The following is a 27,461-nucleotide window of genomic DNA, read 5'->3' as shown; positions in this document are numbered from 1 at the left end:
TATGGCATTATTTTATTGTTTTGAGCTATGGTGTTGGATTGTAACCCCTTGTTTTGTAACCTAGAGGAACTTGGCAGCTCGCGTGACATGGGGCTACCAATAGACCTTTGGGGGTCTATAACCCGCCCTCCTATCTGTAAACCGGGTCACAATTGAGGGGATTTGTGTTGGAAAATGTAACTATGTTTGGTCTTCATTAATGTACTTGAGTCATCGAGACAAAAACTTGTCAAAAGAATAAAGAAAAGAATTTTTATTATTGTAACAATGTCTTATTAAAGCATGGGTTTCACGCTTGGGTAATCATTATACTAGTCAAAGTCCCCATTGTGGACCCCTAGGATTAATATTGAGTTTATGGAGTCATTGTACATCCAAAGAGACCCTTCTTGGGCTTTTGAATCATGTAAAAAGGTTTCGTATTAAGTCAAATATGATTTATGTGTCCTCCACACCAAGTCATCCTATAAGAGAGATCAAGTTGGCCTAAGGACCCTAATTCGACCCACAAGAAGCCTATAAATACAAGCTAGTCAAAGTCATTTGGAGCATCACATCTCAAACTAGTTTGATATCTCAAGAGTAACTGGAGAAGTGCGAAGTCTGTTGCTGGGAAGTCAAATGTAGTGCGAGTTTGGGGAAGTCTAAGGAGAAGAAGAAAATCAAACTTTTGGTGCCTCTCTCTCTTTGTTTCGTGCCCTAGTTTGGGAGATCGAAGTCTTCCAAGTTTCGTTGTTGTCGAAAGCTGCTTGTTGCTAGAAGCTGCTGCCTAGTCGAAGTTGCTGGAAGGGGTAGAAGATCTGGGAGGCTGACTTGGTGTGGAGGGGAGGTCTGGTCTTGGTCTAAGGTGAAGAGTCTCAAAGAATACTATTGAAAGGAAGAATTATCTTGACTGGGTTTTCCCCTTGAAGGGGGTTTTTCCCCGGCATAGTGCCTATATCTTGTGTCTCTTGTTTTGTGATCTTTATACACACATAATATGGTAATTGCTTGATGAAAGAATAGACAATAAAGAAGTAAAAGAAGCCAACACACTCACAAGTAATTATCAAGAAAGGAGAATCAAACCCTAATATATCTACTTTGATTTTCCAACATGGTATCAGAGGCTAGAGCTAAGGTCAGGAAGAGTCGTAGATCACTTTGTTGCCATGGATTCTCCCTCGTTGATGAACTATATAAGAATGGGTATCAACACTGTTGGATCAAGAAGGTCATCTACTATTTGTTCAACAAGGTCAAAAGTCAAGGATTTTTGGCTGCTCTTACAGGTTCTCTTACTGATGACAATGCATGGATCATTGATAGTGGAGCATCGAGACACATGACAGGTGAAAGTAAACAACTTCATACACTATCAAAGGAGCCATCTTCTCATGCTGTGGAATTGGGTGACAACAAAAGCTATGCTATTAGAGGCCTGGGATCAACATCGTTGAAGTTGGATAATGGATCGAAGCAACATCTCAACAATATTTTATATGTTTCAGGTTTGAAAAAGAACTTGCTTTCTATTTCTTGCTTAAAAGATAAAAGGGAAATAATTGCTTTTGTTGATAGAAAAGTATTGGTTTGGGGAAAGACTCTAGCATTGATAAAGCTAGGGTTATTGGAATTCGTGAAGGAAGTCTTCATAGGGTCATTACACCACCTCAAGCTTTGGTTTATATGGAAATAAGTCCCATTGAGCAATGGCATAGGAGGTATGGTCATCTACATTATAAGGTCATCCCGACTCTTAGTCAACTAGTTCATGTATTCCTAATATGAAGTTGGATCACGAAGGTGTGTGCAAGGGATGCTCTTTGGGAAAACATACAAGAAAGCCATTTCATAATAGAGAAACTAGGTCTAAAGAGATATCAGACCTCATCCATTCCGATATGTATGGGCCCATGTTTGACAAATCACTTGGAGGTCATCTCTATTATGTGACATTCATTGATGACCATTCTATAAAGACATGGCTCTACCTCCTCAAAACAAAAAGATGAAGTATTTGATAAGTTCAAGGAGTTTAGGGTTGAAGTGGAAACCCTAACCGAAAGAAAGATAAAAACTCTGAGGTTTGACAATGGTGGGGAATACACTTCTAAGGAATTGATTGCATATTGTAAGGAAGCAGGCATTAAGAGGGAGCTCATTGTTCCCTATTATCCCGAACAAAATGGATTGACCGAAAGGAAGAATAGGTCAATTGAAGAAGGCATTCGAATTATGCTCCTTGATCAAGATCTACCAAAGTTCTTATGGGGAGAAGCAACGATGACAACCGTATACATTCAAAATAGAAGTGCCCATAAGAGTCTTGATAATACAACACCTGAAGAAGTATCACAGGAAAGAAGCTGAGTGTGGATCACCTCCGAATCTTTGGAAGTCCAGCATATATCCATGTTCCAAAAGACAAACGAAAGAAGTTGGACTCTATAAGTATCAAGGGAATATTTGTTGGTTATAGTCTCTCTTCAAAAGCATATAAAATCTACATCAAGGAAGGAAGACATATCGAAGTAAGCAGGGATGTCATATTTGATGAGAATCAAGCATACAAGGAATCAAGGGATATTCCTATTGATTCTGATGACGAGGAAGTTTCCATACTTGAAGAAGAAAAAGTTCATCATGACAACTCTACTACAAATCTCGAAGAAGGACCAAGTGAACCTATTCAATCAGTGGTCATCCCAACCACAAGGAAGAGGCCAAATTGGTTGAAAGCTACATTGGAAGATGTTGAAGGACATGAAGCTGCGAAAGGTTCCTTTAGGGAAAGTAAGAGACCAAAGAGATATTCTGGCTACGCTGCATATATGACAAAGTTAATTGAAGTCGAACCAGGGAAAGAGACCAACGAGATATTTTGGCTATGCTGCATATATGACAAAGTTAATTGAAGCCAAACCATCTTCATTCAAGGAAGTTGAAGAGGTTTGGAAGAAAGCAATGCAGGAAGAATATCAATCCATCATGAAGAATGGGGTTTGGGAGATCGTTCCTAAACCTAGTGACAAATGGTTGTCACATCTAAGTGGATCTATAAGATCAAACATGCTATTGATGGAAGCATATACAAGTACAAAGCAAGATTCGTTGCAAGGGGTTTCTCTCAAAAGGAAGGCATCAATTATGAAGAAACCTTTGCACCCATAGCAAGGTACACTACTATTAGATCATTGGTTTCATTGATTGCTATAATGGGGTGGAATATCCATCAAATGGATGTTAAGACCACATTTTTGAATGGGAACATTGATGTGGAAGTGTACATTGAACAACCCGAGGGCTTTGAAGTTAATAGTAGGGACTCTCATGTTTGCAAACTTAAGAAGACCTTATATGGTTTGAAGCAAGCACCTAGGGCATGGTATGCAAGGATGGATGCATATCTACTTAGAATTGGGTTCGTGAAGAGTTCTGCAGATTTGAATCTCTACATCAAGGTCATGAATAATGAGCCCGTCATTATTCTACTATATGTGGATGATCTAAGTGGATCTATAAGATCAAACATGCTATTGATGGAAGCATATACAAGTACAAAGCAAGATTCGTTGCAAGGGGTTTCTCTCAAAAGGAAGGTATCAATTATGAAGAAACCTTTGCACCCATAGCAAGGTACACTACTATTAGATCATTGGTTTCATTGATTGCTATAATGGGGTGGAATATCCATCAAATGGATGTTAAGACCACATTTTTGAATGGGAACATTGATGTGGAAGTGTACATTGAACAACCCGAGGGCTTTGAAGTTAATAGTAGGGACTCTCATGTTTGCAAACTTAAGAAGACCTTATATGGTTTGAAGCAAGCACCTAGGGCATGGTATGCAAGGATGGATGCATATCTACTTAGAATTGGGTTCGTGAAGAGTTCTGCAGATTTGAATCTCTACATCAAGGTCATGAATAATGAGCCCGTCATTATTCTACTATATGTGGATGATCTCTTCATCATGGGTGTAGAGCGAAGAATTCAAGAATGCAAGAAGATGTTGGCAATTGAATTTGAAATGAAGGATCTAGGATTGATGCACTATTACCTAGGTCTAGAAGTATGGCAGAGACCTAGAGAGATATATTTGGGGCAAGGAAAATACATCGTCAAGTTATTGCAGAAATTCGGGATGATCGATTTCAGCCAATGACTACTCTTATGATCACCAACCTCAAGAAGTTGAGGGGCTCTAACTCTAGTCTCGTGGATCATACCTCATATCGATAGTTGGTGGGTTCCCTAACGTATCTGGTAAATACTAGGCCAGATATATGTTTTGCAGTGAACATTCTTGCTCAGTTTCAGTTGGAGCCTAACCTTAAGGGGATATCCACTTCTATATCATTCACATCATGCTCTCATTCCCTGGAGCATCGAGCAATTATAAAAGAAAACTTAGTAAAAGGCAAAATGCATATAAAGAAGGGTGGAAAAACAAAGGCAGTGGTAAGTCATGTACCAAAATTGCTCCCTCCTTCATCTACATACCCATGTGTGGGCTTCCCTCATTTTTGCTACCCTTGTATCATGGTATGTGGCTTAGAGCCTCCCATGATGCCCGCAACGCATCCCATCATTATATCACATGACACCTGTGATTTGAGGGATGTACCATGGACCTGTCACTCCCTTGGAGGTTGAAACCACCTAATAAGGTTCTTGATTAACCTCTTTCTTGTACATGGGAACAACTGTACATTCTAAAGCCCATTATGGAAGGGCATGTGACTATGAAGTGTCCACTTGGTAACATGATGTGTAAGCTCATTTGCTCAATTACACTGATAATTTGATGTACTAGAAGGTGAGGAGACATATTGAATCTTATACAAGGATTGTAGGTGGGTCTTCATCTTGGGGCTTGGTCTCCCTATACGGGGTCCAAGCCCTCTAGAGGATCATATTGGCATTTATAGGGTGTGCGTTGAGAGCCATGAGCCTCCACTATAGTAGAGAGTGGATTGCCATGCCATGGGCCTCCACTATAGCAGAGAGCAGATGGGATCCTTTTGCACCATTCATTGCCTACTCGTGTTCCATTTATTTGATGATGATGATGCACCTGGATCACCTTTCACAACAAACTACGCACTTGCACCATACACTTGGCAGCTGATCTAGAGCCTAGATGGGGTTGTGTCTCACCATGGGAGAGAGAGGGAGGGCTTGCGTCATTGTTCCAACCCTTGCGGATGGGACACATGCTTCAGTTGGAGACCCATGAGGATGTTTTTTGTGCTCCCACAGCCATTTGAGAGCACCTTAGGTCATTTGCTTGGAAATCACGGGGCCTCCCCCTTATCACTCTTTTGGAGCCCTTTTATTAATTTTGGGGCATGAAGGACTTCACTAAGCCTTTTAATGGCCCTCCTAGCTATTGTATCACCATTTCGACTCTCTTGAGAGGCTTATTTTTCATATTATGGAGCTATTTGGTGGGCTTGTTGCCAAAAGGATGTTATTTTGCACATTATTTTACTATTAGGGGCATCATTAGGCCTAATTTGGCATTTTGAATCCCTTAGAGGATCATATAAATTGATGAGAGGTTCATTTCATTCCTCATCATCACTTGGATTTGTATCTCTTGGAAAAGGAACTCAGACCTGCTATTGTTGGACGAATTGAAGATTATTTGATGCGTTTTGATGTTTGGATAATTGCTATCTTGTCTTGGAGCTTCATTCTTGCGATTCTAATGGATGAATATGATCTTCTTGTCTTGTAAGTGCTCTTTATATGCAAAATTTTTCATGTTTTATTGTCTAATGTATGGAACACTATGCTTGATTAGTGTTGTGCCCTAACTAGTGATGCAAAATTCATGAACACTTGGTAATATTGGCTCGCTGCATATGTTATTCATCTTTGCAAGAAGATTGAACTATTCCTAGGGGTGGGTTAACTTTTTACACTTTGAAACTCCATTAATTGGCAAGTTGAAGTATAAATCCTACTTGTGACCTTGTAGCTGCTTCTCTAGGGCATGTCAAGTTGCAGTTAGGCTCCTCGGAAGAGAAAAAATCCTAAATTAAATCACTTTGACTCTATTCTCCCCAATTGGCAAGGCACTGGTCTATAAGTCCTTGGTTATCACCACAAGTTTTTTTCCTTTCTTGAATTTTCATTCCCTAAACCTAGACGAACTACCTAGAGCATCCAACGATTCTCATTATAGCCATTGGTATGCTCAACAAGTTGGTAAGGAGTTGCGCTGGGGTGTCGTCGATGTGCCCTCCAAATTTGAAGTCAATCCCACAGTCGGTTTGTGAGATACACAAAACCCTAGCTCCCAAAAGTTTAGCCCTTGGTCCTTCTATGTTAGTGGCCTTCAAAGGAATCTATTTCGCCAGAAAACTCAAAAGAAGTTCACTTATTTTTGATCCCTTTTTTTCCCTTGCTTGGTCTAGATCTTTTCTTTGAAGTTTTACTTGAAACCCTAGGATTTGGTCGGGTCCTCTTGGGCTTCTTTGTGGTCCCATACCTTCATCATTCCTTACCTCACAAGGCCACTTATAAACCTTCTTCCTTTAGGAATCTTAGGTCTAGGACATCCCTCATCAAGGAATACTCATAATCCCTAGGTCTAAGCCTCCTTGCGCCTTTCTTAGAGAGTCCCTCACCTTGCTTCTAAAGCAAGCAAACCCTATCATTTGAGTCTCTCTTGTGAATGGGATCTAGAAATCATTACCTAGTCTATCATTGATTCATCATTCCTAGTGATTTCCTTATACCGAGACTCCTCCCATCGGTAAAAGTCCGTAAAGAGAAGGGGACATCGGTTGAGGTGACAGTGAGTCCTTGCCCCATTGTTGCCACTTGATCTAGTAGTAGTCCCTTTGGAACCCCTCCTAGTACACCTACTAAATTGAGCGGTAACATTTTTGGCGTCGTTGTCGGGGAGGAAGCATGTCTGCCTCCCTAGTAAATCATTGAGGAATTGATTCATTAATGACATTACAAACATTCATTTGGTGACTCCACGATACTCTCATTGACATGGCTAACCCTGAAATTCTAACTTATCAATGAAGAGGTGATGAACCTCCTCATATTCCTTTCTATGATAGGGTGGCTAATAAAAGAAAGCATAAACAATAATTTTTCATTCTTGTAAACTTTTCAAATATTCTTGGGGCCCTTCTTCATCGTATTCCAGAAAAGTCAGATTTGCCACTATTTTATGGAAAAGGAGACCCTCAGAAACACCTTATCCAATTTGAGTTCCTTGTGTGTAACTCAACATATAGTGAAGATGGCCATATCATTTTATTTGCCATGTCACTGCGAGGTGATGCTTGAATATGGTATAAAACCTTAAGCCCCCTCTCTATTTCATCTCGGGATGACTTTTCCCTTGCATTAAAAACGAAATGGTTTTGTGAAAGGGATGTGGTTGAGCTATGTAAAGGTTTCCTTTCTAGTCAAAGGAAAGAGGAAGAACCATTTGGAGAGTTCAAACAGAGATTCAACACTATGGCACATCTGATCCTTGAGGACCTAAGACCCCCTAAATAGGTGATCTTCGCTGCTTCTTTCAACGCCTTCACTGGAAAATTGGCTTTTGATGCTAGAAATAAGAAAGCCATTGACCTTTTTCAAGCCCAAAACATCACCTTTGATCTTGATTAAGCTATGAGGGAAACATTAGTGAACATTGTGCAAATTAGTGACCCTGATATCCCTATAGAAGAGAGAAACTCGTCTCCATGTGAAGACATGATAAGCAAGACCCTCCCAAGGACTTCCAATTAGAATCAATCTTGATATGAGTGACCCCTTCTATGTCTCCTTCAACATCAATAGCCACATCTTAAGAAATTGTATCATAAATTCTGGGAGCCCATTCCACATCATGCCTTTAAGGGTAATGCAAAACCAAAATTTTAATATCTCCAATGAATGCACTAATAAATTAATTATGAATTTTGAGGGAGTCAAAATCCATGGAGTTATAAAAGGGGGAAAGGTGTCTTTCCTTGGTTCTTCGGAAAAGGAAATAATCGTAGATATAATTGTGGTACAAACTCATCCCTCGTGGGGAATGATCCTGTCAAAGCAATTAATAGAGGATTTAAAGATTGCTAATGAAAGATCTAGTATATATCTACATATGGGTGAAAATTCTTATGCTCTTGTGCCTAGGGAAACCTTTTTTGCCCCTATGATTGCCTCTTCAAAAGATTTTGATGAAGAGCTAATTGAAGAAAATGTTGAGCCTTGTGAAAGGAGGATATTTAAAAACGAGCCTGTTGAAACCCTGCCTTCTACTGAAATGTGGATCATGTACTTTGATGGCGCTAAATCCCAAGTTGGCTTTGGAGCTAGAGCTGGTATAGTTCTCATATCCCCATTTGAATAATATACCATGTTTGCTCTCAAAGTCCAATTTAAATGCACCAATAATATTGCAAAATATGAAGCTCTCCTATTAGGACTTGACGCTGCTAGATCACGACAAGTCCAATGATTAATGGTGATAGGGGATTCAAATTTGATTGTGCTAGAGGTAAGGGGAAATTTTAGCACTAAGCATGGAAGATTAAAACCATATAGAGAAAGGGCTATCCATATTGTTAAGAGCTTCCAAGAGGTTTCATTCCGAGCTATTCCCTGAACTTTTAATTCTATTGCTGATGCCCTAGTTGTGGTTGCATCAAGATCCAAATGCATTGATGAAAACATCACTAAATTGGGAAGGTGTATCATTGATACCATACACCGATCCTCTATTCTTGACTATGATGACCACTGGTCAGTCTTTGAAATGACAAAGAAATAGAAGGTTTTCTCCAAAACCAAGGTGAATCAACTATCAAAGAGAAAGATATCATCAATGAGCAACACTTCAATAGAGATGATCATAATATAACTAAAATTGAGAATCATGATTCACCTGACACTGTGGACCTCAACCTAAGGTCCGAATCATCCCTTCAAATAATTAAGATTGCAAAAAGGTTGACCAAAGAAGAAAGGAATGAACTTGAGATTGCTAAGAGAATTCAAGAACATTTTTGCATGGTCTTATGGTGATTTCAAAGCATATAGTCCTAAAATCATTCAACATGCCCTCCCTCTCAAAGGAGGTGCTAAACTTGTAAGGAAAAAGTTGAGGCGAATGAATCCTAATCTTTCTCCCTTGGTCAAAGAAGAACTTTAGAAGATGGTGGATGCCATCTTTATTGCTCCTGTTCGTCATTCCTCATGGGTCTCTAATCCTGTGATCATCTGTAAGAAAACTGACAATATTAGGATGTGTATTGAATTTAGAGACCTCAACTAAGTATGCCTAAAAGATAATTCCCTGCTGGCAAACATAGAGAACTTATTACAAAGAATAACTGGATCTCAAATGATTTCATTTCTTGATGGTTTCTCTGGATACAACCAAGTTGTGGTAAAAGAAGAAGATCGTTTAAAAACTGCATTCACCACCCCATGGGGAACTTATATGTTTCTTAGGATGCCCTTTGGCTTACTCAATGTAGGTTCAACCTTCCAAAGGGCCGCGGATTTCACTTTTAGAGACCTTATAGGGAAAATCATGAAAGTATATCAAGATGATTTAAGGTAGCTTCCAAAGAAAGAGGAGATCATTTCAAACACCTAAGAAAGGTATTTGAGAAATGCAGATAATACAACATATCCCTCAATCCTAAGAAATCTATCTTTGGGGTTGATAGAGACAAACTGCTAGGGCATGTGGTATTTAAAGATGGGATTAGTATTGATCTAGAGAGAATTGAAGCAATCAAGAAAATACCTCCCTTAAAGGATAAGGGCTCCTTAAGATCATTCTTTGGCAAGATTAACATTGTAAGAAGATTTGTGCCAAACTTTGCTGAAATTATTAAACCCTTGAACAACCTTTTGAAGAAAGATGTTCCTTACACATGGGATGTTACAAAGAATAGTTCTTTTGAAGAAATTAAAGAAAGGATTGCTTCTGTCCCTGTCCTTGCTTGTCCTGATTATACTAAAGACTTCATCATCTATTCATTTGCTTCTAAGGATGATATTGCTGGTATTCTTATGCAAAAGTATGATCAGGGGAGGGACTGACCAGTGGCCTTCATGAGTAGACCATTTAGAGATGCTGAGGCAAAATACACCCTTACTGAAAAACAAGCATATGCCCTGGTTAAGTCTCTCAAGCACTTCAGAGCATATGTGGGGTACAATAAAATATATGCTTATGTCCCTTACCCTGCAGTGAAAGATATATTATCACAAACTAATTGTCTTGGATCTAGGGGAAATGGATGGCAAAAATACGGGAATATGATTTAGATATAAGTCCTAAGAAGATTGTCAAGGGTCAAAGTTTAGTAGAAATGTTGACGGAAAGTAATAATTAGGCCATTCTGGAAGGTGAAAAGGAGCAAGCATGTGCTACCTCTATTGAACTTGAAAACGATGAATGGTATGCAACCATTGTCTATTACTCGCGTCACTTGTTTCTCCCCCACACATCTTTGATCACAAAAGGAGAGCCTTGAGATTAAAGGCAACTAAATATTGTTTCGCCCAAGATGGCCTTGGTTGGATGAGCCCTGATGGGGTGATCCTCCGATGTGTGAACAAAGAAGAATCTGAGAATCTAATAACGGAATTCCATGCAGGATTATGTGGTGGACATTATGCTACCAAGACTACCGCACATAAGATCCTAAGGGCAGGATATTATTGGCCATCTATCTTTGCTAACACATTGAATTTTGTCAAGAAATGCCAACCATGCCAACTATTTGTTGAATACAAAATCTCACTGCTATGCCCCTCAAAAATGTCATTGTGGATGCACCTTTTCAAAAATGGGGTTTGGATTTTATTGGTGAATTCAAGGACAACTCAAGCAATGGGCACAAATGGATTCTACTGCCATTGATTACTTCACCAAATGGGTAGAGGTAATTCCTACCAAGAAAGCAACCGATCAAGTGGTCATGGATTTCCTTAAGGAGAAGATCATTACTAGGTTTGGTGTTCCCGCCATGATTGTGACAGAGAATGCAAAAACATTCGATTCTATGGCTTTAACATCCCTATGTAATATGGAATAATTTTGTCGCATTCATCTAGCTATTATCCTCAAGGAAATGGTCAAGTTGAGTCAAGCAACAAAAACCTAATAAAGATAATAAAAAAGAATAGTTCGTCAGAACAAACGAAACTGGGATAGCGAGATAAAATATGTGTTATGGGCCGACTGTACCACTGTAAAGGCATCGACAGGACATAGCCCATTTTAACTTGTTTATGGTGTTGCAACCAAATTGCCTATCCAACTCCAGTTGCTTGCCGTTGAATGCCTAAAAGCATTTCCTGATCAACAAGATGCCATTCAAGCCCGAACCGACCAACTCATTAAGGCTAATGAGATTAAGAGGAAAGCTCTTGACCAACTTGGCCGCAATCATGACAAAATGAAAGCTATTTTCAATAAGCATGTTAAAAGCAAAAACTTTGAACTAGGAAGCCTTGTGCTCTTATGGGATAAAAGGAAAGAAAAACCCGGTATGCATAGAAAATTGGACAACTTATGGGTAGGTCCCTACAAGATATTTGATATGGCCGGTATAAATTCCTATCATTACAAACTCTTGATGGAGAATCCGTTTGCCTCCCTATGAATGGCAACTCCTTAAAGAATATTACCCCGAGGGCACTTGATATTATATTATATGCATGTTAGAGTAGGATGTATTGCATGCTGATTTTTGCATTAGAACTAATGTCATAGTCTTTATCATGCTAGAATAACTGCATTTAGATTAAAGTTGCATCTAAAGTCAAATTTTATTTCCGGTTGTTTTTTGTGGCCTAACACAAGCATGGGCGATCATGAGAGACCACAAAAACATGCTACCCCGTGTGCTTAGTCTTTGATGTGCAAATAACATGTCTACGGTCCCAAGAGATTGTTGGTGTTCTCATGACCTCCCCATTTGAGTACGTTTGTGCACTTTATTGAGACATCATGTCCTAGTTGGAGTTAGATGTTTCCCACCATCTTGTGGGTGACACCCATAGGAGAAGTTTTCTCCTAGATCGTCTTCAGCCGACGACCAACAACCCTTTGCAGCCACTGGATAGCTCGATGTGCCACTATCTCTGCCACTTGAGGCAACCATTATGTGCCCTCGCCCTTTCTGTATGATCGTGTGTTTGAAGGCGGGCTTTCCAAACTTGAAGGTATGGCTTTTCATTATGTAATTGGGTATTCTTGCTTACTTATTACAGACACATTTGAACATAGATCAGTGGGGGGATTCAACGGAAAGAATGGGTGTGGTCTGTACTCTTGCCCCCTTGTCCAATTTGACAGTTAATATTGTATCCTAGTCCGGTGGGATCTCTTTTATTGGCTACTAGATTTAGGAGGGCACTACATGGGAAGCCTTGATTTTGGTTGTGTGGTCCCGCTTCCCGACATCACATACATCACTCTCCTTCACTCATTATAGCCCCTTTTCATATATTTCCCATCTGGGTCCACATTTGTCCTTTGGGTCCATAGGGAGTTAGCCTCACCCTCCCCTTTGTCCACACTTTGGGTCGGGCCTGGAATGATGCCCCAGAGGTTAATGCAGCGAAAAGAAAAGTTAAAAGCATAATTTGGCCACTATCAATAGGAAATGTACCACAAAATGCACAAGATGGACGCGACATACAAATTTAGCACATGGGCAAAAGCCAACATGAGCTCTACCCCTATCATTATGGCCATCACCTTGGTTCCTAGGGCCTCTCATATGAGCTACTTGCATCATTCAAAAACCCATGATTGTGCCAACCCCTGATGGGTGATGAACTACCCAACCTTAAGGGGGTATCCACTTCTATATCATTCACATCATGCTCTCATTCCCTAGAGCCCCGAGCGGTTATAAAAGAAAAATCATTAAAAGACAAAAGACATATGAAGAATGGTGGAATAACAAAGGTCGGGGTAACTCATGTACCACGATTGCTCTCTCCTTCATCTACATACCCATGTGTGGCCTTCCCTCATTTTTTCTACCCTTGTACCATGGCATGTGGCTTGGAGTCTCCCTTGATGCCCCCAATCCATTCCATCATTATATCACATGACACCTGCCATTTGAGGGATGTACCATGGACCTGTCACTCCCTTGGACGCTGAAAACACCTAATAGGGTCCTTGATTAACCTCTTTATTGTGCCTGGGAACACTTGTACATTCTAAAGCCCATTATGGAAGGGCGTGCGGCTATGAAGTGTTCACTTGGTTCCATGATTTGTAAGATCATTTGCTCAATTACACTAATGATTTGAGGTACTGGAAGGTGAGGAGACACATTGGATCTTATACAGGATTACAGGTGGGTCTTCATCTTGGGGGTTGGTCTCCCTATACAGGGTCCAAGCCTTCCAGAGGATCATATTGACATTTATAGAGTGTGCATTGAAAGCCATGGGTTTCCACTATAGCAGAGAGTGGATTTCCATGCCATGGGATCTTTTAGCACCATTCATTTCCCGCTAGTGTTCAATTTATTCGATGATGATGATGCACCTGGACCACCTTGCCCAACCAACTACACACTTGCACCATCCACTTAGCAGTTGATCCAAGGCCCAAATGGGGTTGTGTCTCACGATGGGAGACAGAGGGAGGGCTTGCATCATTGTTCCAACCCTTGCAGATGGGATACATACTTTAGTTGGAGAGCCATGAGGATGCTTTTGTGCCCCCACAACGATTTGGAAGCACCACAAGTCATTTGCTTGGAAATTAAGGCGCCCATCCCCTTCATCACTATTTTGGAGCCCTTTTACTTATTTTGGCGCATGAAGGACTTCATTAGGCCTTTCAATGGCCCTCTTGGCGATTGTATCACCATTTCGGCCCTTGTGAGAGGCTTATTTTTCATATTATGGAGCTATTTGGTGGGCTTGTCACCAAAAGGATGCTGTTTGGCACATTATTTTATTATTAGGGGCATTATTAGGCCCAATTAGGCATTTCAAATCCCTCAGAGGATCATATAAATTGATGAGAGGTTCATTTCATTCCTCATCATCACTTGGATTTGTATCTCTTGGAAAAGGAACTCGGACCTGCTATTGTTCGACGAATTGGAGATTATTTGATGCATTTTGATGTTTGGATAATTGCTATCTTGTCTTGGAGCTTCATTCTTGCAATTGTAATGGATGGATATAATCTTCTTGTCTTGTAATTGCTCTTTATACGCAAGTTTTTTCATGTTTTATTGTCTAATGTATGGAACACTGTGCTTGATTACTGTTATGCCCTAACTAGTGATGCGAAATTCATTAACACTTGGTAATTTTGGCTCATTGCATATGTTATTCATCTTTGCAAGAAGATCGAACTATTTCTAGGGGTGGGTTAACTTTTTACACCTTGAAACTCCATTACTTGGCAAGTCGAAATATAAATCCTCCTTGTGACCTTGTCACTACTTCTCTAGGGCATGCAAAGTTGCAATTAGGCTCCTTAGAAGAGCAAAAATCCTAAATCAAATCACTTTGACTCCATTCTCCATAATTGGCAAGGCATTGGTCCACAAGTCCTTGGTGATCACCACAATTTTTTTTTCCTTTCTTGAATTTTCATGCCCTAACCCTAGACGACCTACCCAGGGCATCCAACGATTTCCATTCTAGCCATTGGTTTGCCCAACAATTTGGTAAGGAGCTGCATTCAGGTGTCCTCTACATGCCCTTCAAATTGGAAGTCAATCCCACAGTCGGTTTGTGAGATACACAAAGCCCTAGATCCTAAAAGTTTAGCCCTTGGTCCTTCTAGGTTAGTGACCTTCAATGGGATCTATTTCACTAGAAAACTCAAAAGAAGTTCAGTTATTTTTGATCCCTTCTTTTCCCTTGCTTGGTCTAGATCTTTTGTTTGAAGTTTCACCTGAAACCGTAGGCTTGGATCGGGTCTCGTTGGGCTTTTTTGTGGTCCCATCTCTTCATCATTCCTTATCTCACAAGGCCACTTAGAAACCTTCTTCGTTTAGGAATCTTAGGTCTAGGGGATCCCTCATCAAGAAATATTCATAATCCCTAGGTCTAAGCCTCCTTGAGCATTTCTTAGAGAGCCCCTCACCTTGCTTCTAAAGCAAGCAAACCCGATCATTTGAGTCTCTCTTGTGAATGGGCTCTCGCAATCACTACCTAGCCTATCATTGACTCATCATTCCTAGTGATTTCCTTATACTAAAACTCTTCCCATCGGTAAAACTCTGTAAAGAGTAGGGGACATCCACTAAGGTGACAGTGGGTCCTTGTCCCATTGTTGCCACTTGATCTAGTAGTAGTCCCTTAGCAACCCCTCCTCAGACCTCTGCTAAATTGAGCAGTAACACACCTTAGTATGCACAACTTGAGGGGTTCTCTTTTGCAAAAAAAGGTTTTGTTTATAGCTGAATATTTGAAGGAGTTTAAATAGTCACAGGCTAACACAAACTGTACCATCTTACTATCATAAATTTTCTTATCTCTTGTGCTCAAGGAACCATGTATTTGTAATTCATTGATGTGCCTTATAGGGTGCAAATTTGTTATTTGAGCTTCTGGATGAGATGGTTGGGACGATGGGGGTGCAAAATGTTGTTCAAATCATCACGAATAATCCCTCAAACTATGTTCTTGTTGGTAAGGTGCTAGAGTCCAAATATAGGGTCATATTTCGGACTCCATGTGCTATACACATTACAAATACCACATGCTTGAGGACCAGGTAAAGTGGATTGGATAAATAACACTACAAAGCATACCAAGTGTATCACAAAATACATCTATAACCACTCATGGGTATTGAGTCTAATGAGGAAAAACACCATGGGCAAGGAACGTGTTAGGCCTGCCATCACGAGATTTGCAGCTCGCTTCCTCACGTTGCTGCCATCACGAGATTTGCAGCTCACTTCCTCACGTTGCTGCCATCACGAGATTTGCAACTCACTTCCTCACGTGGCTGCCATCACGAGATTTGCAACTCACTTCCTCATGTTGCTGCCATCACGAGATTTGCAACTCACTTCCTCACGTTGCTGCCATCACGAGATTTGAAACTCACTTCCTCACGTTGCAATCTATCCTTTCCCAAGCACAAAACTTGTAGAAAATGTTTTCCAGTGATGATTGGAATGTATCTCAATCGACTCGTAAACAAGATGGAAAAGACACCAAAAATAAAGTTATTTACAACACTTTTGAAAAATGTAGAAGAGTGAAAATTTGGCGGGCCTCTTGTTAAGGTGTTGCAGTTGGTGGATGAGGAAAATTTGGCCATGGGTTACAACTATGAGGCTATGAATCAAGCAAAGAGATAAGGGTAGCCTACTATAGGCTATGAATCAAGCAAAGAGATAAGGGTAGCCTACTATAGGCAATGAATCAAGCAAAGAAATAAGGATAGCCTACTATAAGGATAGAGTAGGTAAGGATGGGCCTATTTGGGTATTTGCTAAACCCACGGTATCATTACAAAGCTTGGTTAGGAGAAGATCATACTAGGGAGGTCAAAGATGGTTGTGTGAGTGCTTGGAGTGCATGGTTTGTGATGAGTTTGAGCAATTGCAAATGCATCAACAAATCAATGCTTTCGCTAGGGCCTCATGTACCTTTGGCAAAAATTTAGCAACGATTGCAAAAGATGTGGACTCGACTAGACAAGCAATTCCAATTTTTTTTTTAAAGTTCAATTGTTTAAAATTCAAATTGTAAATACTTGAGTCAAACTCATAATCTTAATTGTTGGCTAGTGAACTAACTTTATACTTTATCTTTGTGGCACATTGGTGGGAGTCATTTCGTAGCCAATGCCCTCAATTGCAAAAGCTTGTAGTTAGAGTCTTCAACCAAATTTGTAATACTTTTGGATGTGAGGGCAATTGGTTTGTTTTTGAGTAGATTCACGCGAAGAAGATAAATCAGTGGGAACAAAAATGATCAAATGATTTCGTTTTGTACAATACAACCTCCGACTAAGAAACCACCAATTGCATAACAAAAGATCTAATATAGATCAAATTGTGTTGGATGATATTCGCCCGACTTCAATATGGGTAGATGAATCTCAACCAAAAGAGTTTGATGCTTATTTTGATATTGATGCCATGTAGTTGCGAGGGTAGATACCAATGCAGATCCAATAGTTGGACTAAGTGCTGAAGGAAGCGAAGCACCAATCAGGGCACACGCAACCACTATTTGTGCAACTTAAGCCAACTCATGCTTTTGCCAGACCTACTACTACTACTATTGAGGTTGCAGATGTCCTTAAGGAAACTAAAGACTCTAAGCTAGATGATATTTTTGTAGCTCACGCTGATGACTCCATTTCTAGTAGTGGTGAATTTGGTGACGAGTTTGATGAGTGATCATGTTGATCAATGATTTGTAGTAGGCCAGTGTTTTTGGATTCTAGAGACTATTTAGAGCCTCATTGATTATGTGTTTTATTGTTGATATGTATTGCACTCGATGCAACAAAAATTACATATTTTTGTCTCTAATGGTTTGGAATCTTAAAAATATTTTTTTCATTAAATTTTAATTATTTCATGCTTTTTTTTGAAAACCATGTCATTGAGTCTAAGTCAAAACCCGAGTTGACAGGTTGCTAAGTTGAAGTCCAAGTTTGAGTTTTAAAATTGTGTTACAAATTTGATTTTCAACCATCTTTTGCTTCATGGTTTGATAATCTTCAACACTTGTATGCCTTGCTGATTTGACATAAATTAAGGCTTAAATTGTTAAGTTCTTTCAATTAACATTGAAGAAGATATGACAGATTTGTTGTTGTATATATAAATGTTATAAAGTTAATTTCAAGTATGCTTTTTGCATGATAAGATTGATATAGGGGCTTAAATTTGTTGGCACTTGGGTATCTTTTCGCTTGGATTGCCTCGTCGATTGTGGTTATTAGGAGGTGAAATATTGTCCATTGTTATTACTGTTTTATTTGTTTTTCATACCAGCCTTGAAGTTGAAAATTCACAAGTTTGCCTTGGTGCAAAACATTGTTTTAAAAAACGGCCGTTTCGATACCGAAACGGCCGAGTTGATCCGAGCCGATACCCTCAGCCATGACTCGGCCTTTGAAACGGTACGTTTGGTCGAGTCATGGCTGACTCGGCCAACTCGGCCGTTTCTGTTATGACTCGGCCGAGTCACAAAAAGCCGGCCCAGAACACGTTAAACAGCAATTGAATATTTTTTTAATGGATTTTTAAGGTGATTTCTGATTGTTTTGGACTCCAAGGTGTTATATGAATTTGCTAAAGGTCATTTGGGGTCCATTCCCCCTCCCAAACCCTATTTAACACACTCAAATGCTCTCTACTATTGATATGCTATTCAAATTTCATGGTAATGTTAAATTCTTAAAGTAAAAGTGACATTCTCCTTAATCTTCATTTTCATCCTTTTACTTAAATTTTTAACATTACCATGAAATGACTCAGGATGTTTGAGAGTGGTTTCGGCCTCATTGGATTTCATATGGAGAAAGTAGAATTTTAGATTTCATTCAAAATCCAGCAGACTTATCAGTTTTTCAGGATTTCAGGATTGGAGGATTGCAATGTTTCCATTGAATTTTGTCATGTATTAGGGTATGGAACTCTTATTTAATCAAGAGCACCAATCCCTCTATGTACCTTGATGTTAGTGACATTGGTTGTCGAACTCCTCTGGGATTCGCTCCCAAACCAGGAGCTTCTGAAAATGTCGCTCTCGCTCCCATTTTCGCTCCTGCTCCCAAGTAACACAAAGAAGAGAAACCGTTTGGATAAAAAACGGTTAATGATCTAGTTTATGTCCAATACAACCTCCGGCTCAGACGAAACCATTTGCTGAACAAAAGACCTGATTCAGATCCCATTGTGTTGGAAGACATTGATCCAACATGAGATTGGGTAGTGGAGAGTCGTCCAGCAGAGTTTGATCTTGATGAGGATCTTGATTTAGATTTAGATATCGAGACATCAATTGAACTTGAACATGCTGTTCAGTTGAATGCAAATCCCAATCCACCATCCTCAGTCTCACAGCTAGCAAGGACTCCAGTTGTAGGTGTGTTTGGAAACATGAATGAAAATCTCTAAAATTATGTTTAAAATCTTTAAAATTATGTTTTTTTATAAAAAAAATAAATATTTAATGTATTTTTTACAACGACCGAGTCATTGAAATCGAGCCGGCCGAGTCAATACCGTTTCGGAGTCGGAGTCGGAGTCGATCCTCGGTCGAGTCGGAGTCGGAGTCGGAGTCTTAAAACATTGGTGCAAAAAGTTGCTCCCTGATATCACCCTAGGTGTATAAGAGGGAGTTGGAATTGTAGTCGTGGTTTACCCATGATAGTTGTTTGACCTTGTTAAGGTTGTTGGTGTGAAACCCTAGGTTGCTTAGGAGAAATGATTGAACTCTTGCAAGGGGTTTTGTCTATTTTATATATTGCTCATTTGTGCACTCAAGGATTGTTTCAAGGTGTGTAATAACTCTTGTTCATAGCAAGCTTGACAGGTTGGATGGAGCTTCCAGTTTTGTTCTTGGGATGTTGAGAAATATATCTCGAGCAAGAGCTTCTTGCACGGGTTAGGCGTGAATGTGTGAGAAGTAGTCTGAGACAACTTGCAGTGATCACTTTGAAAAGTGAGAAATAATACCAATCTTGTAATTTCACTTAAATAAATACAAGTAAAAGTCAAATTTCCTATTTTCGTCTAGTCTTAGAAATCTAAATGAAATATTCTAGAGATTATAAAAAGTTAGTGAATTATATTTGTTCTAATTTTAGCCATACAATTCATTGTTAAGATAAAGTAGTTGCTAGGATGAAGGGAATTAGTTGCTAGGATTGAGGAGATTAATTATCTTTCTCAAAGTATAAGTAGGACAAGATGGGAGAAGTTGAAACACACATGAGGCCATTTTAGAGAGTCAGAGACCAAGAGAAAAAGAAGAGTGCATCTGAGAGAAGGGAAGTGTAGCTGTAGCAAACAATGAGAAGAAATTTATACAACATCATCTTACAGTGGTACGGTAGTATTTAAGTATGGGGGTTTACGCAGTGCATTATATTAGATATCATTTTGGGATTCAACTGCGTTAAGTAAGTCATTCACGTATGACCATTTCCATGAGAGGTAGTCATAACTGACTAATTTCTCATGATTTTTGAATAATTCACTTAGCACTCATTGCATCGGGTGATGCTCACAGGGGTGAAGAAGTGGGATTGAAACTAGTGAAATGAATCACATAGCATCAATCATCACTTCCGGGGCTTGCACCCGGTAACCAGGACTTCCCAGGAGGTCACCCATCCCAGAACTCCTCTGGCTCAAGCGCGCTTAACTGTGGAGTTTTCCCCACAATCAAGCCCACTTAGCTTGCTACCCCATTTGCAAAACCTTAGCAAGTATTGTGCCTCATGAACCATTCGAGTAGAGATCCCTTGACTCTTTTTTTTTTTTTTTGAATTTAAGTATGGGGGTTTACGCAGTGCATTATATTAGATATCATTTTGGGATTCAACTGCGTTAAGTAAGTCATTCACGTATGACCATTTCCATGAGAGGTAGTCATAACTGACTAATTTCTCATGATTTTTGAATAGTTCACTTAGCACTCATTGCATCGGGTGATGCTCACAGGGGTGAAGAAGTGGGATTGAAACTAGTGAAATGAATCACATAGCATCAATCATCACTTCCGGGGCTTGCACCCGGTAACCAGGACTTCCCAGGAGGTCACCCATCCCAGAACTCCTCTGGCTCAAGCACGCTTAACTGTGGAGTTTTCCCCACAATCAAGCCCCTCCTCGATTTTGACAGCGTATCGGTACGTTGTGCCGAGCGAGGAGATGTTCAGGAACTCCATCTCTTCCTGGATGTATCTGTGTAGGCAGCCGTGGTATTTGAGTACCAAATGTAGCTCATAGTCCTTGATACCCAACTGTGTGCGAACGGTATGAAAAATGTTTGTGAACTCCAGCACATCTTGGTCCCTTCCCTGCCGCAGCGTGGTCCACTTTATGTATTTGTCCTCATAGCGTTTGACAAGGTAGTACTGCTCCTTGATGGCATCCAGCCAGGAACAAACCACAATGTAGGGAAACCCTTGATCAATTTTTCTTATATTCTTCAATAGTTCAGCAGAGAGAGAGATAGTACAATTTACAAATCTGATAATTTATGACAGCAGCAAAAGAGACCTAATCAGAAAAGTCAACGCTGGTCAACAGGACAGATTTGACCCTCAATTTAGCTTGGTCAAACCCAGTCAACTTCGGCCTCCAACAGCAAGTCTAATCAGCTTAAAACAGTCCGAAAAAGTCTAGTAAAAACTGGTCAACGAAAGTCAACCCTGTGGCCAGCCCTAGTACAGTCAACGTTGGTCAAAACAGAGGTCAAATTGCCTCGCCTTTTGTGCCCAGATCTGCGGCCTGCTAGGACAGAGATTCCTCACCCAAACTGAAGTCAAAACAGGTCAATGCATCAAGTCAACGCAGTCAAACAGCCTCCCAGCAGTTCTGTCAACGTAGCAAACAGAGTTCTGTCCTTTCCTTCGCATGTGTGAGAGAGAAGACTGCCCAGAAATGCGTACCCAATCAGACGAGGAGAGAGAATGTGAGTGAATGAGTGATGTCCAAATGAGGATGAGGCATCATGAATTTATAGGGAAGCGTTGAGGATAAATAGACATGACTGTTGGGCTTCTGAGCCTACATGAGATCGCTGGCCGACCTTGACAATTTGTCCATAATATAAATAAATTCATATCTTCATTTGTACATGTCAGAATCGGATGATCTTTAGATCAATCCTATACCTCTCGGAGAGAGGAATCCAAGAAAAATATCAGCTGTCATAAATAAGATGACCCATGTGAAGTTTGGACCTAGTTTCCAATTTTAACAGTTTCAAAGATACATGTCTGTCTCGTAAAAGGTGGGGGGGGGTTGTGGTGAACCTCGAGGTCTCACCCTTCTCCCAATTGCCAGAGAACTCATGGATGCAATGGATTCTAATGATCAATAAGCCAAGTAAGAGTATCACTCCTGTCCCTTTGCCATATCAGCGAAACTCGGAATGTAGTGTAACAGTGAGATGATGCCAAATATTATCCCAAATTAAAAGGTATGAGCTCTAAACTTTGCAAGGATGATGGGTTGGGGGATTGACTACTTGCACCTGATGATTTGGCAAAGGAGGATGATTTGTGCTCTCTGTTGAAAACCAATTTGACCCTAGTAACCCGGGACCCCACACCTTAGAACTATATAGGACATTGAGTCAAACTAGAGTATTTAGGAGACAACTTGGATGATATGTTGTAGAAGTGGTTCTAGAAACAGTGTCTTTGAGGAAGGGCAATAGAACCATAACCTTTGCTGACTCGAGGTTGGAGTGCACGACATGGGCTGAAATGAGGTCCTATGAAGAGTACACCCTGTTGGAAACACTGAGAGGAGGGGTGAATCAGTATTTCCTTCAATAGTTAATTTTTAACTTTACAGAGCATTAATTAAGATTAGCATTATATCAAACATAAATCAATATTACATCTCATGAACAATAAACAACACCATTCAAGTTTCAACAATGCATGACAATGAAGACTGTAGACACAAGCTTTTTAGGTGGAAACCCTTCCTTGAGAAAAACCACCGAACGCTTCTTGAATCTTAATATTTGTCTTCAATAAAATCACATCAATATTTTTAGCTCCAACTGAAAGAGGCTCTAATGCCCTAGTTTACAGGCTCCAATTTGAAGGACACCCCAATGCCCTAGTTCACCAGCTGTAACTGGAAGTTCTGAAATTTCTTTAAATGCACCAACTAGAAATTATTCTCCTAACTGATTAGCAATTTATTTGATTACGACAAACCAAATAATTCACTGATGCATTTTTCACAAATAAAATACGCTTCAGAAGTAAAATCAGGTACTAAAAGATAGATGCATAGATAAAAATTTGACACAATTATTTTGGATTGAAAAGTCCGCGGGAAACCCCGAAGGGAAAACCGGTGAAAATTATACCCAGCAACATACTTATAAATTGTTGGCGCTGACATACCTGAATTCTCAGAAGAAACAAAAATCATAAAAACAGAAAATAAAATCTGATTTATCTTTTTGAAATCTGTTCTCTATATTTTTTATTTTCTAAATTTCTTATTATAACTTTACTTCAAAATCAAGGTGCATGGATGCTTAGATTTGAGAATATTCATGAACATACTTAAGAGAACTAAAATAAAACTTTGGTACTTTTATACACAGATTTTCTAGCAAGAAATAAAACTGAAAACAACAAAATTAAAAATCGGTTTTAGATGTTCCCAGGCTTTGCATTATAGCACAGCGTAGTGTGACTCTGGGGACCCAATGCAGAATTTGAGCCTGTTGAAAATTCAAGTGCAATAGAGACTAGCACTAATTTCTGAACATGATAATTACTTCTGATGTTTTATGTGTCTTCTTGTAGCATTAACAACTTCTTCGTCAAACAAATATACTTCAGAAATTCAACCATACAAGAATAAGAAAAGTAGAGATCGCAATGCGTAGAATGGACACAATGTTTACACTGGGAAAACCCACTTGGGGTAAAAACCCAGCAATTTTTTCCTTAGATAATCAATTCAACAAGAGAGATCGAAGTCATAGACAAACTGGCCAAGATGGTCCAACAAGTTCCAAGTCAATGCTCCACAAAATTCCAAGTCAAAACATCCACAAACTGTCCACAAATGCTCTTGGTCAAGGTCTGCTACAAGTTTGTATTAGGGTTGAATTTTGACCTCTTTAGCTGCCACAGAAAAACTCGCACTTCACCTCAGAAACTTCGAATTCCACCTCTCAAAATCAACACAGAAACTCGGACTGATCTTGGCTTTCTGTAGTCACTTGAGCGAGGGCAGATAGATGACTTGTTCTTCTTTTTAGCCTCCTTATCTTCTTGTCTTCCTTCGCTAGAGAACAGAGATATACGTGTAACACTTTTGATCTGAACTGCCTTTTGGATGGAGGACGAATGAGCTACTTATAGGCTTTTTGAAGGACGAATGGGTGTCTCCTTGGGCAGGCCGACATGATCATAGGAGGGTTGACTTGGACAACTTGTGGAGCCATAAATCAACAATAAATTCAGTTTTTCTTTTCATAAGGTCACGATGAACATGCCTTTTTACATTTGACAAATACATGAGCATGACGAACATGCTAGACAAATAATAATTTTATTGTTTCAAGGAAATCAATGATAAAAATATAATTTATGAAGATCGACCATAGCTACAAAAATTCAACAGAGCCGTCAAAAAAGGCCATATCGTTTAATATTTCCAGTTTCTTCCTAGCTTGTTACAATTCAATCAATGTTTATCTCTTTACTTCTCTCTTTGCAGATATTCCGGTTTTGCCGTTCCAAATGTCATAAGAATTTCAAAATGAAGCGTAACCCGCGAAAGGTGAAGTGGACCAAAGCATACAGAAAGCTACATGGAAAAGAGCTTACTAAGGTATCTTTCATGTTTCTTTTGAGCATTTGACAAGTTTGCCCATGTTGTGCCACAATTCTCATCCTAAATTGTAAAACAGATCACTAGTTCATCAGTGGTTGGCCTCTTTGGACTAAGATAACTACTAGACAATAAAGTTTGAAATTGGTCAATTTTGTGACAATAGTAGTTTTCTTATCAATTTTGAAGAACAAAAGTAAAACCATTTCATTTGTCAGGCCATACCAAATGCTCAAGACCATATTTGGATATGGATGGAGCTAGTTTGATGAGATGATTGGACATGGGAAATTTTCAATTAATGGTGTTGTTTTGAAACAAACAGGACACAACGTTTGAGTTTGAGAGAAGAAGAAACAGGCCTGAGAGATATGATAGAAATGTTGTTCAAAATACCTTGAAGGCCATCAAGAAGATTGAGGAAGTTCGTATTAGCAGGGAGGCCAAATTATGGGAGAACAGGTTTGTCTCTTCTCAATAACTTCCCTTATAGAGGAGTTAAAGGTTAATAACTGAAATTAGCTATTTGGTTATGTCTGATTGTTTTGCTTATAATTTGTGTGTCCAAATACATTAGAACTGGTATATACCATTGGTCCATTCTCAAATCTTACCTTCTTTTGGGTGATACTTTTTCCCATCTCTAACTACTATGCCTGTGGTGCTCTTCTGTGATGTCCTTGGTTCTAATATTTCTTAATATCAGTCTACTTGTGGCTATATCTAAGCTAGGGTGGATAGAAATAAACTCAAAAACATGATCGAATGTTTGACATTAGCTGCAATATTAAATGAGTCAGCTAGAATGTTGGGCATGCTTTTATGTTTTTCTTCTTCTGATTGTTTCAAAATGATGTGTTGCTTTTCTTTTTCTTGGTTATAGGATGAAGGGCAATAAAGCTAAACAAATTAAAGAGCATGCTAGAGAATTGGAGCAGGGTATTCATTTGGTCAAAGCTCCGCTTGCTATGCAAGAAGAGCCTGGGCTTACATTGCCAACAAAGGCAGAGAAGATGAAAGTTGAAGTTTCCATCTCTAAGCAGCAAAAAGAACATTCCATGGAGGGGTAAAATGTACATGTGAAGCAGACTCAAAGCATCTATCTATTTTGTAACAGTACCTTGAAAATGTAACTAGGCTACAATATAAGTTGTTTCCTTGTCGTGCTCTGTTATTCTGGTTTTTCTATCAGTAGTCTGGGGATAGAAGCTGCGGCTACCCCTCAAAACAGTCTATACCATGCTTATGAATTCTATTTGAATTCAGCGCAACAATTTTAATATGCTGTGACAATTCTGTAGTCGTTTAAACATCTGAAGTATTTGACTATCACTGAACTTCTTAATAATCACAATTTTGACTATCCATCTCATATTTGCTGCTTAGTTCTTTGTTCTTTTGGATGAGGACACGTTTATAACAGGAAATAGAAATAGAATAATCTGCTGCGTGGAAAAAAGTTGAAACTTTTATTAACACATTAAAATACTATACAAAATTCTTCCCCATGGTTGATAATTACGCCGTAAGGCGTTTCCTTATGGAAAGAACTCCCTGCAGTGCCACCTGTCTTTTTGTATGCCTTTGATTTAAATGTTAGACGATAGAAATCATGTGTACCGTCCGATTAAAATCTAGTATGATTTAGTTACGGAGATTTTCTTATGGCCTCAATTCTGCAGGTTCTTTCGAGCTGGGCATTACGGGTGCTCCAACCGTTTGACAAAAATAGCCTTCATGGGAGCCCAGGAAAAGGCTCTCTTGCAGCGGTCTTGATTCATTCTCTTCTGCAGATGGGGGTTTGGTTTTCTGCTTCCTTGCCCACGTTCCACCCCGGAAGCAGGGAAAGGTTAAGATAATGTGGCACCTTCTGAAGCAGAGGAAGAGCCACGGCACCTTGGGAGCCATTCCTTGAGGCCTGGAGTGGTGATACCAATCCTCGGCCTCTCCCTGGGCTTACAAGAGTGAAACCTTGCTCACCTACTGTTTCAACAATGCTCCTATGTGTCATCATTTGGCGGGTAATTGGCTCCCCAAGGGCTCTTCATCATCATCTTCCTCTTGCGGTTTCTCTCTTGGTTTCATGCCTATTATGCCTATTATGAAAGTAGTTTTTCTCCCCTTTTTGCTACGAGTTATCAACTCTTATGAGAACCTGGCTTCATGCCTCTTATCAAAATCGTTCTTCTCCCCTTTCTACTCTTGTTTTCTTGTTTGCAGGTGAGTGAACAGTTCTCAATCCAAGTTTGAAGGTGGTTTGAAATGGTTTTCCCGTAAATAACCAAGTGCTCCCTTTCTTTTTCTAGGTTGACAAATTTTTTACCAAGCCTGCCAGCTTATTTATTTTTCTGTTATTAATGCATGGACCCTGTTTAATTTATACCCAAGAGTTTCTCGAGGAGGGTTTCAGATTTAGCTATGGCCGCTTCAACGACGTTTAGGCAGTTTTAACTGCTTATTGTTCTATGTAAAATTGATGTACTGTTATTGTTGTTATTTTACACTGTATTTAGCCATGTAATCACACTTAGGTTACCGGGTTTTAACAAATTGGGACCAACGATTAGTCATTTGTTAGGTTGGAGTATATTTACATGGAGATAACGAATGTATTCACCTAGATTAGAGTTCAATAGAGAAGTAATCCACGCGATCTGTGCAAAATCCTCCATATTTGTGCAAGAAGGAATTGTTCTTCGTTGTCCACATGTAAGTTCATTTTCTTTCCAGACTGTAATTGTTTCACCAATCAACCCATGAATTTGCTTTTTTGGATCAGTGTAAGTTCATGAATTTGCTTTCCTGGATCAGGAAAAGTAATTTTCTATTGCATCTGCAGATTTATAGAATTGACTGCGCCTGAAACTATTTTTTTTGCTTTTATGCAAGTTTTTAATAAATCTAGAATAATCTAGAT

General features: G+C 39.5%; 1 protein-coding gene across 4 annotated transcripts in view; it reads left to right on the top strand.

Annotated features, from left to right (window-relative positions):
- Positions 1-25,929, top strand: part of LOC149146817 (putative ribosome biogenesis protein RLP24) — a 38,481-nt gene extending 12,552 nt beyond the window's left edge. For all 4 annotated transcript variants that reach the window (XM_089439089.1, XM_089439086.1, XM_089439088.1 and 1 more), the window contains 3 exons: positions 24,431-24,544; positions 24,870-25,006; positions 25,428-25,929. In XM_089439089.1, the coding sequence (XP_089295215.1) occupies positions 24,473-24,544; positions 24,870-25,006; positions 25,428-25,614 (396 nt within the window). In that variant the 5' untranslated portion in view covers positions 24,431-24,472 and the 3' untranslated portion in view covers positions 25,615-25,929. The remainder of the gene's footprint in view (positions 1-24,430; positions 24,545-24,869; positions 25,007-25,427) is intronic.
- Positions 25,930-27,461: the final 1,532 nt, after the last annotated feature.

The sequence above is a fragment of the Pinus tabuliformis genome, chromosome 9 (genome assembly GCF_031772625.1).
Source record: "Pinus tabuliformis cultivar Carrire ecotype Pingquan chromosome 9, CPIR1, whole genome shotgun sequence".
Lineage (NCBI taxonomy): Eukaryota > Viridiplantae > Streptophyta > Pinopsida > Pinales > Pinaceae > Pinus > Pinus tabuliformis.
This window is presented reverse-complemented; position numbering and strand designations above follow the sequence as displayed.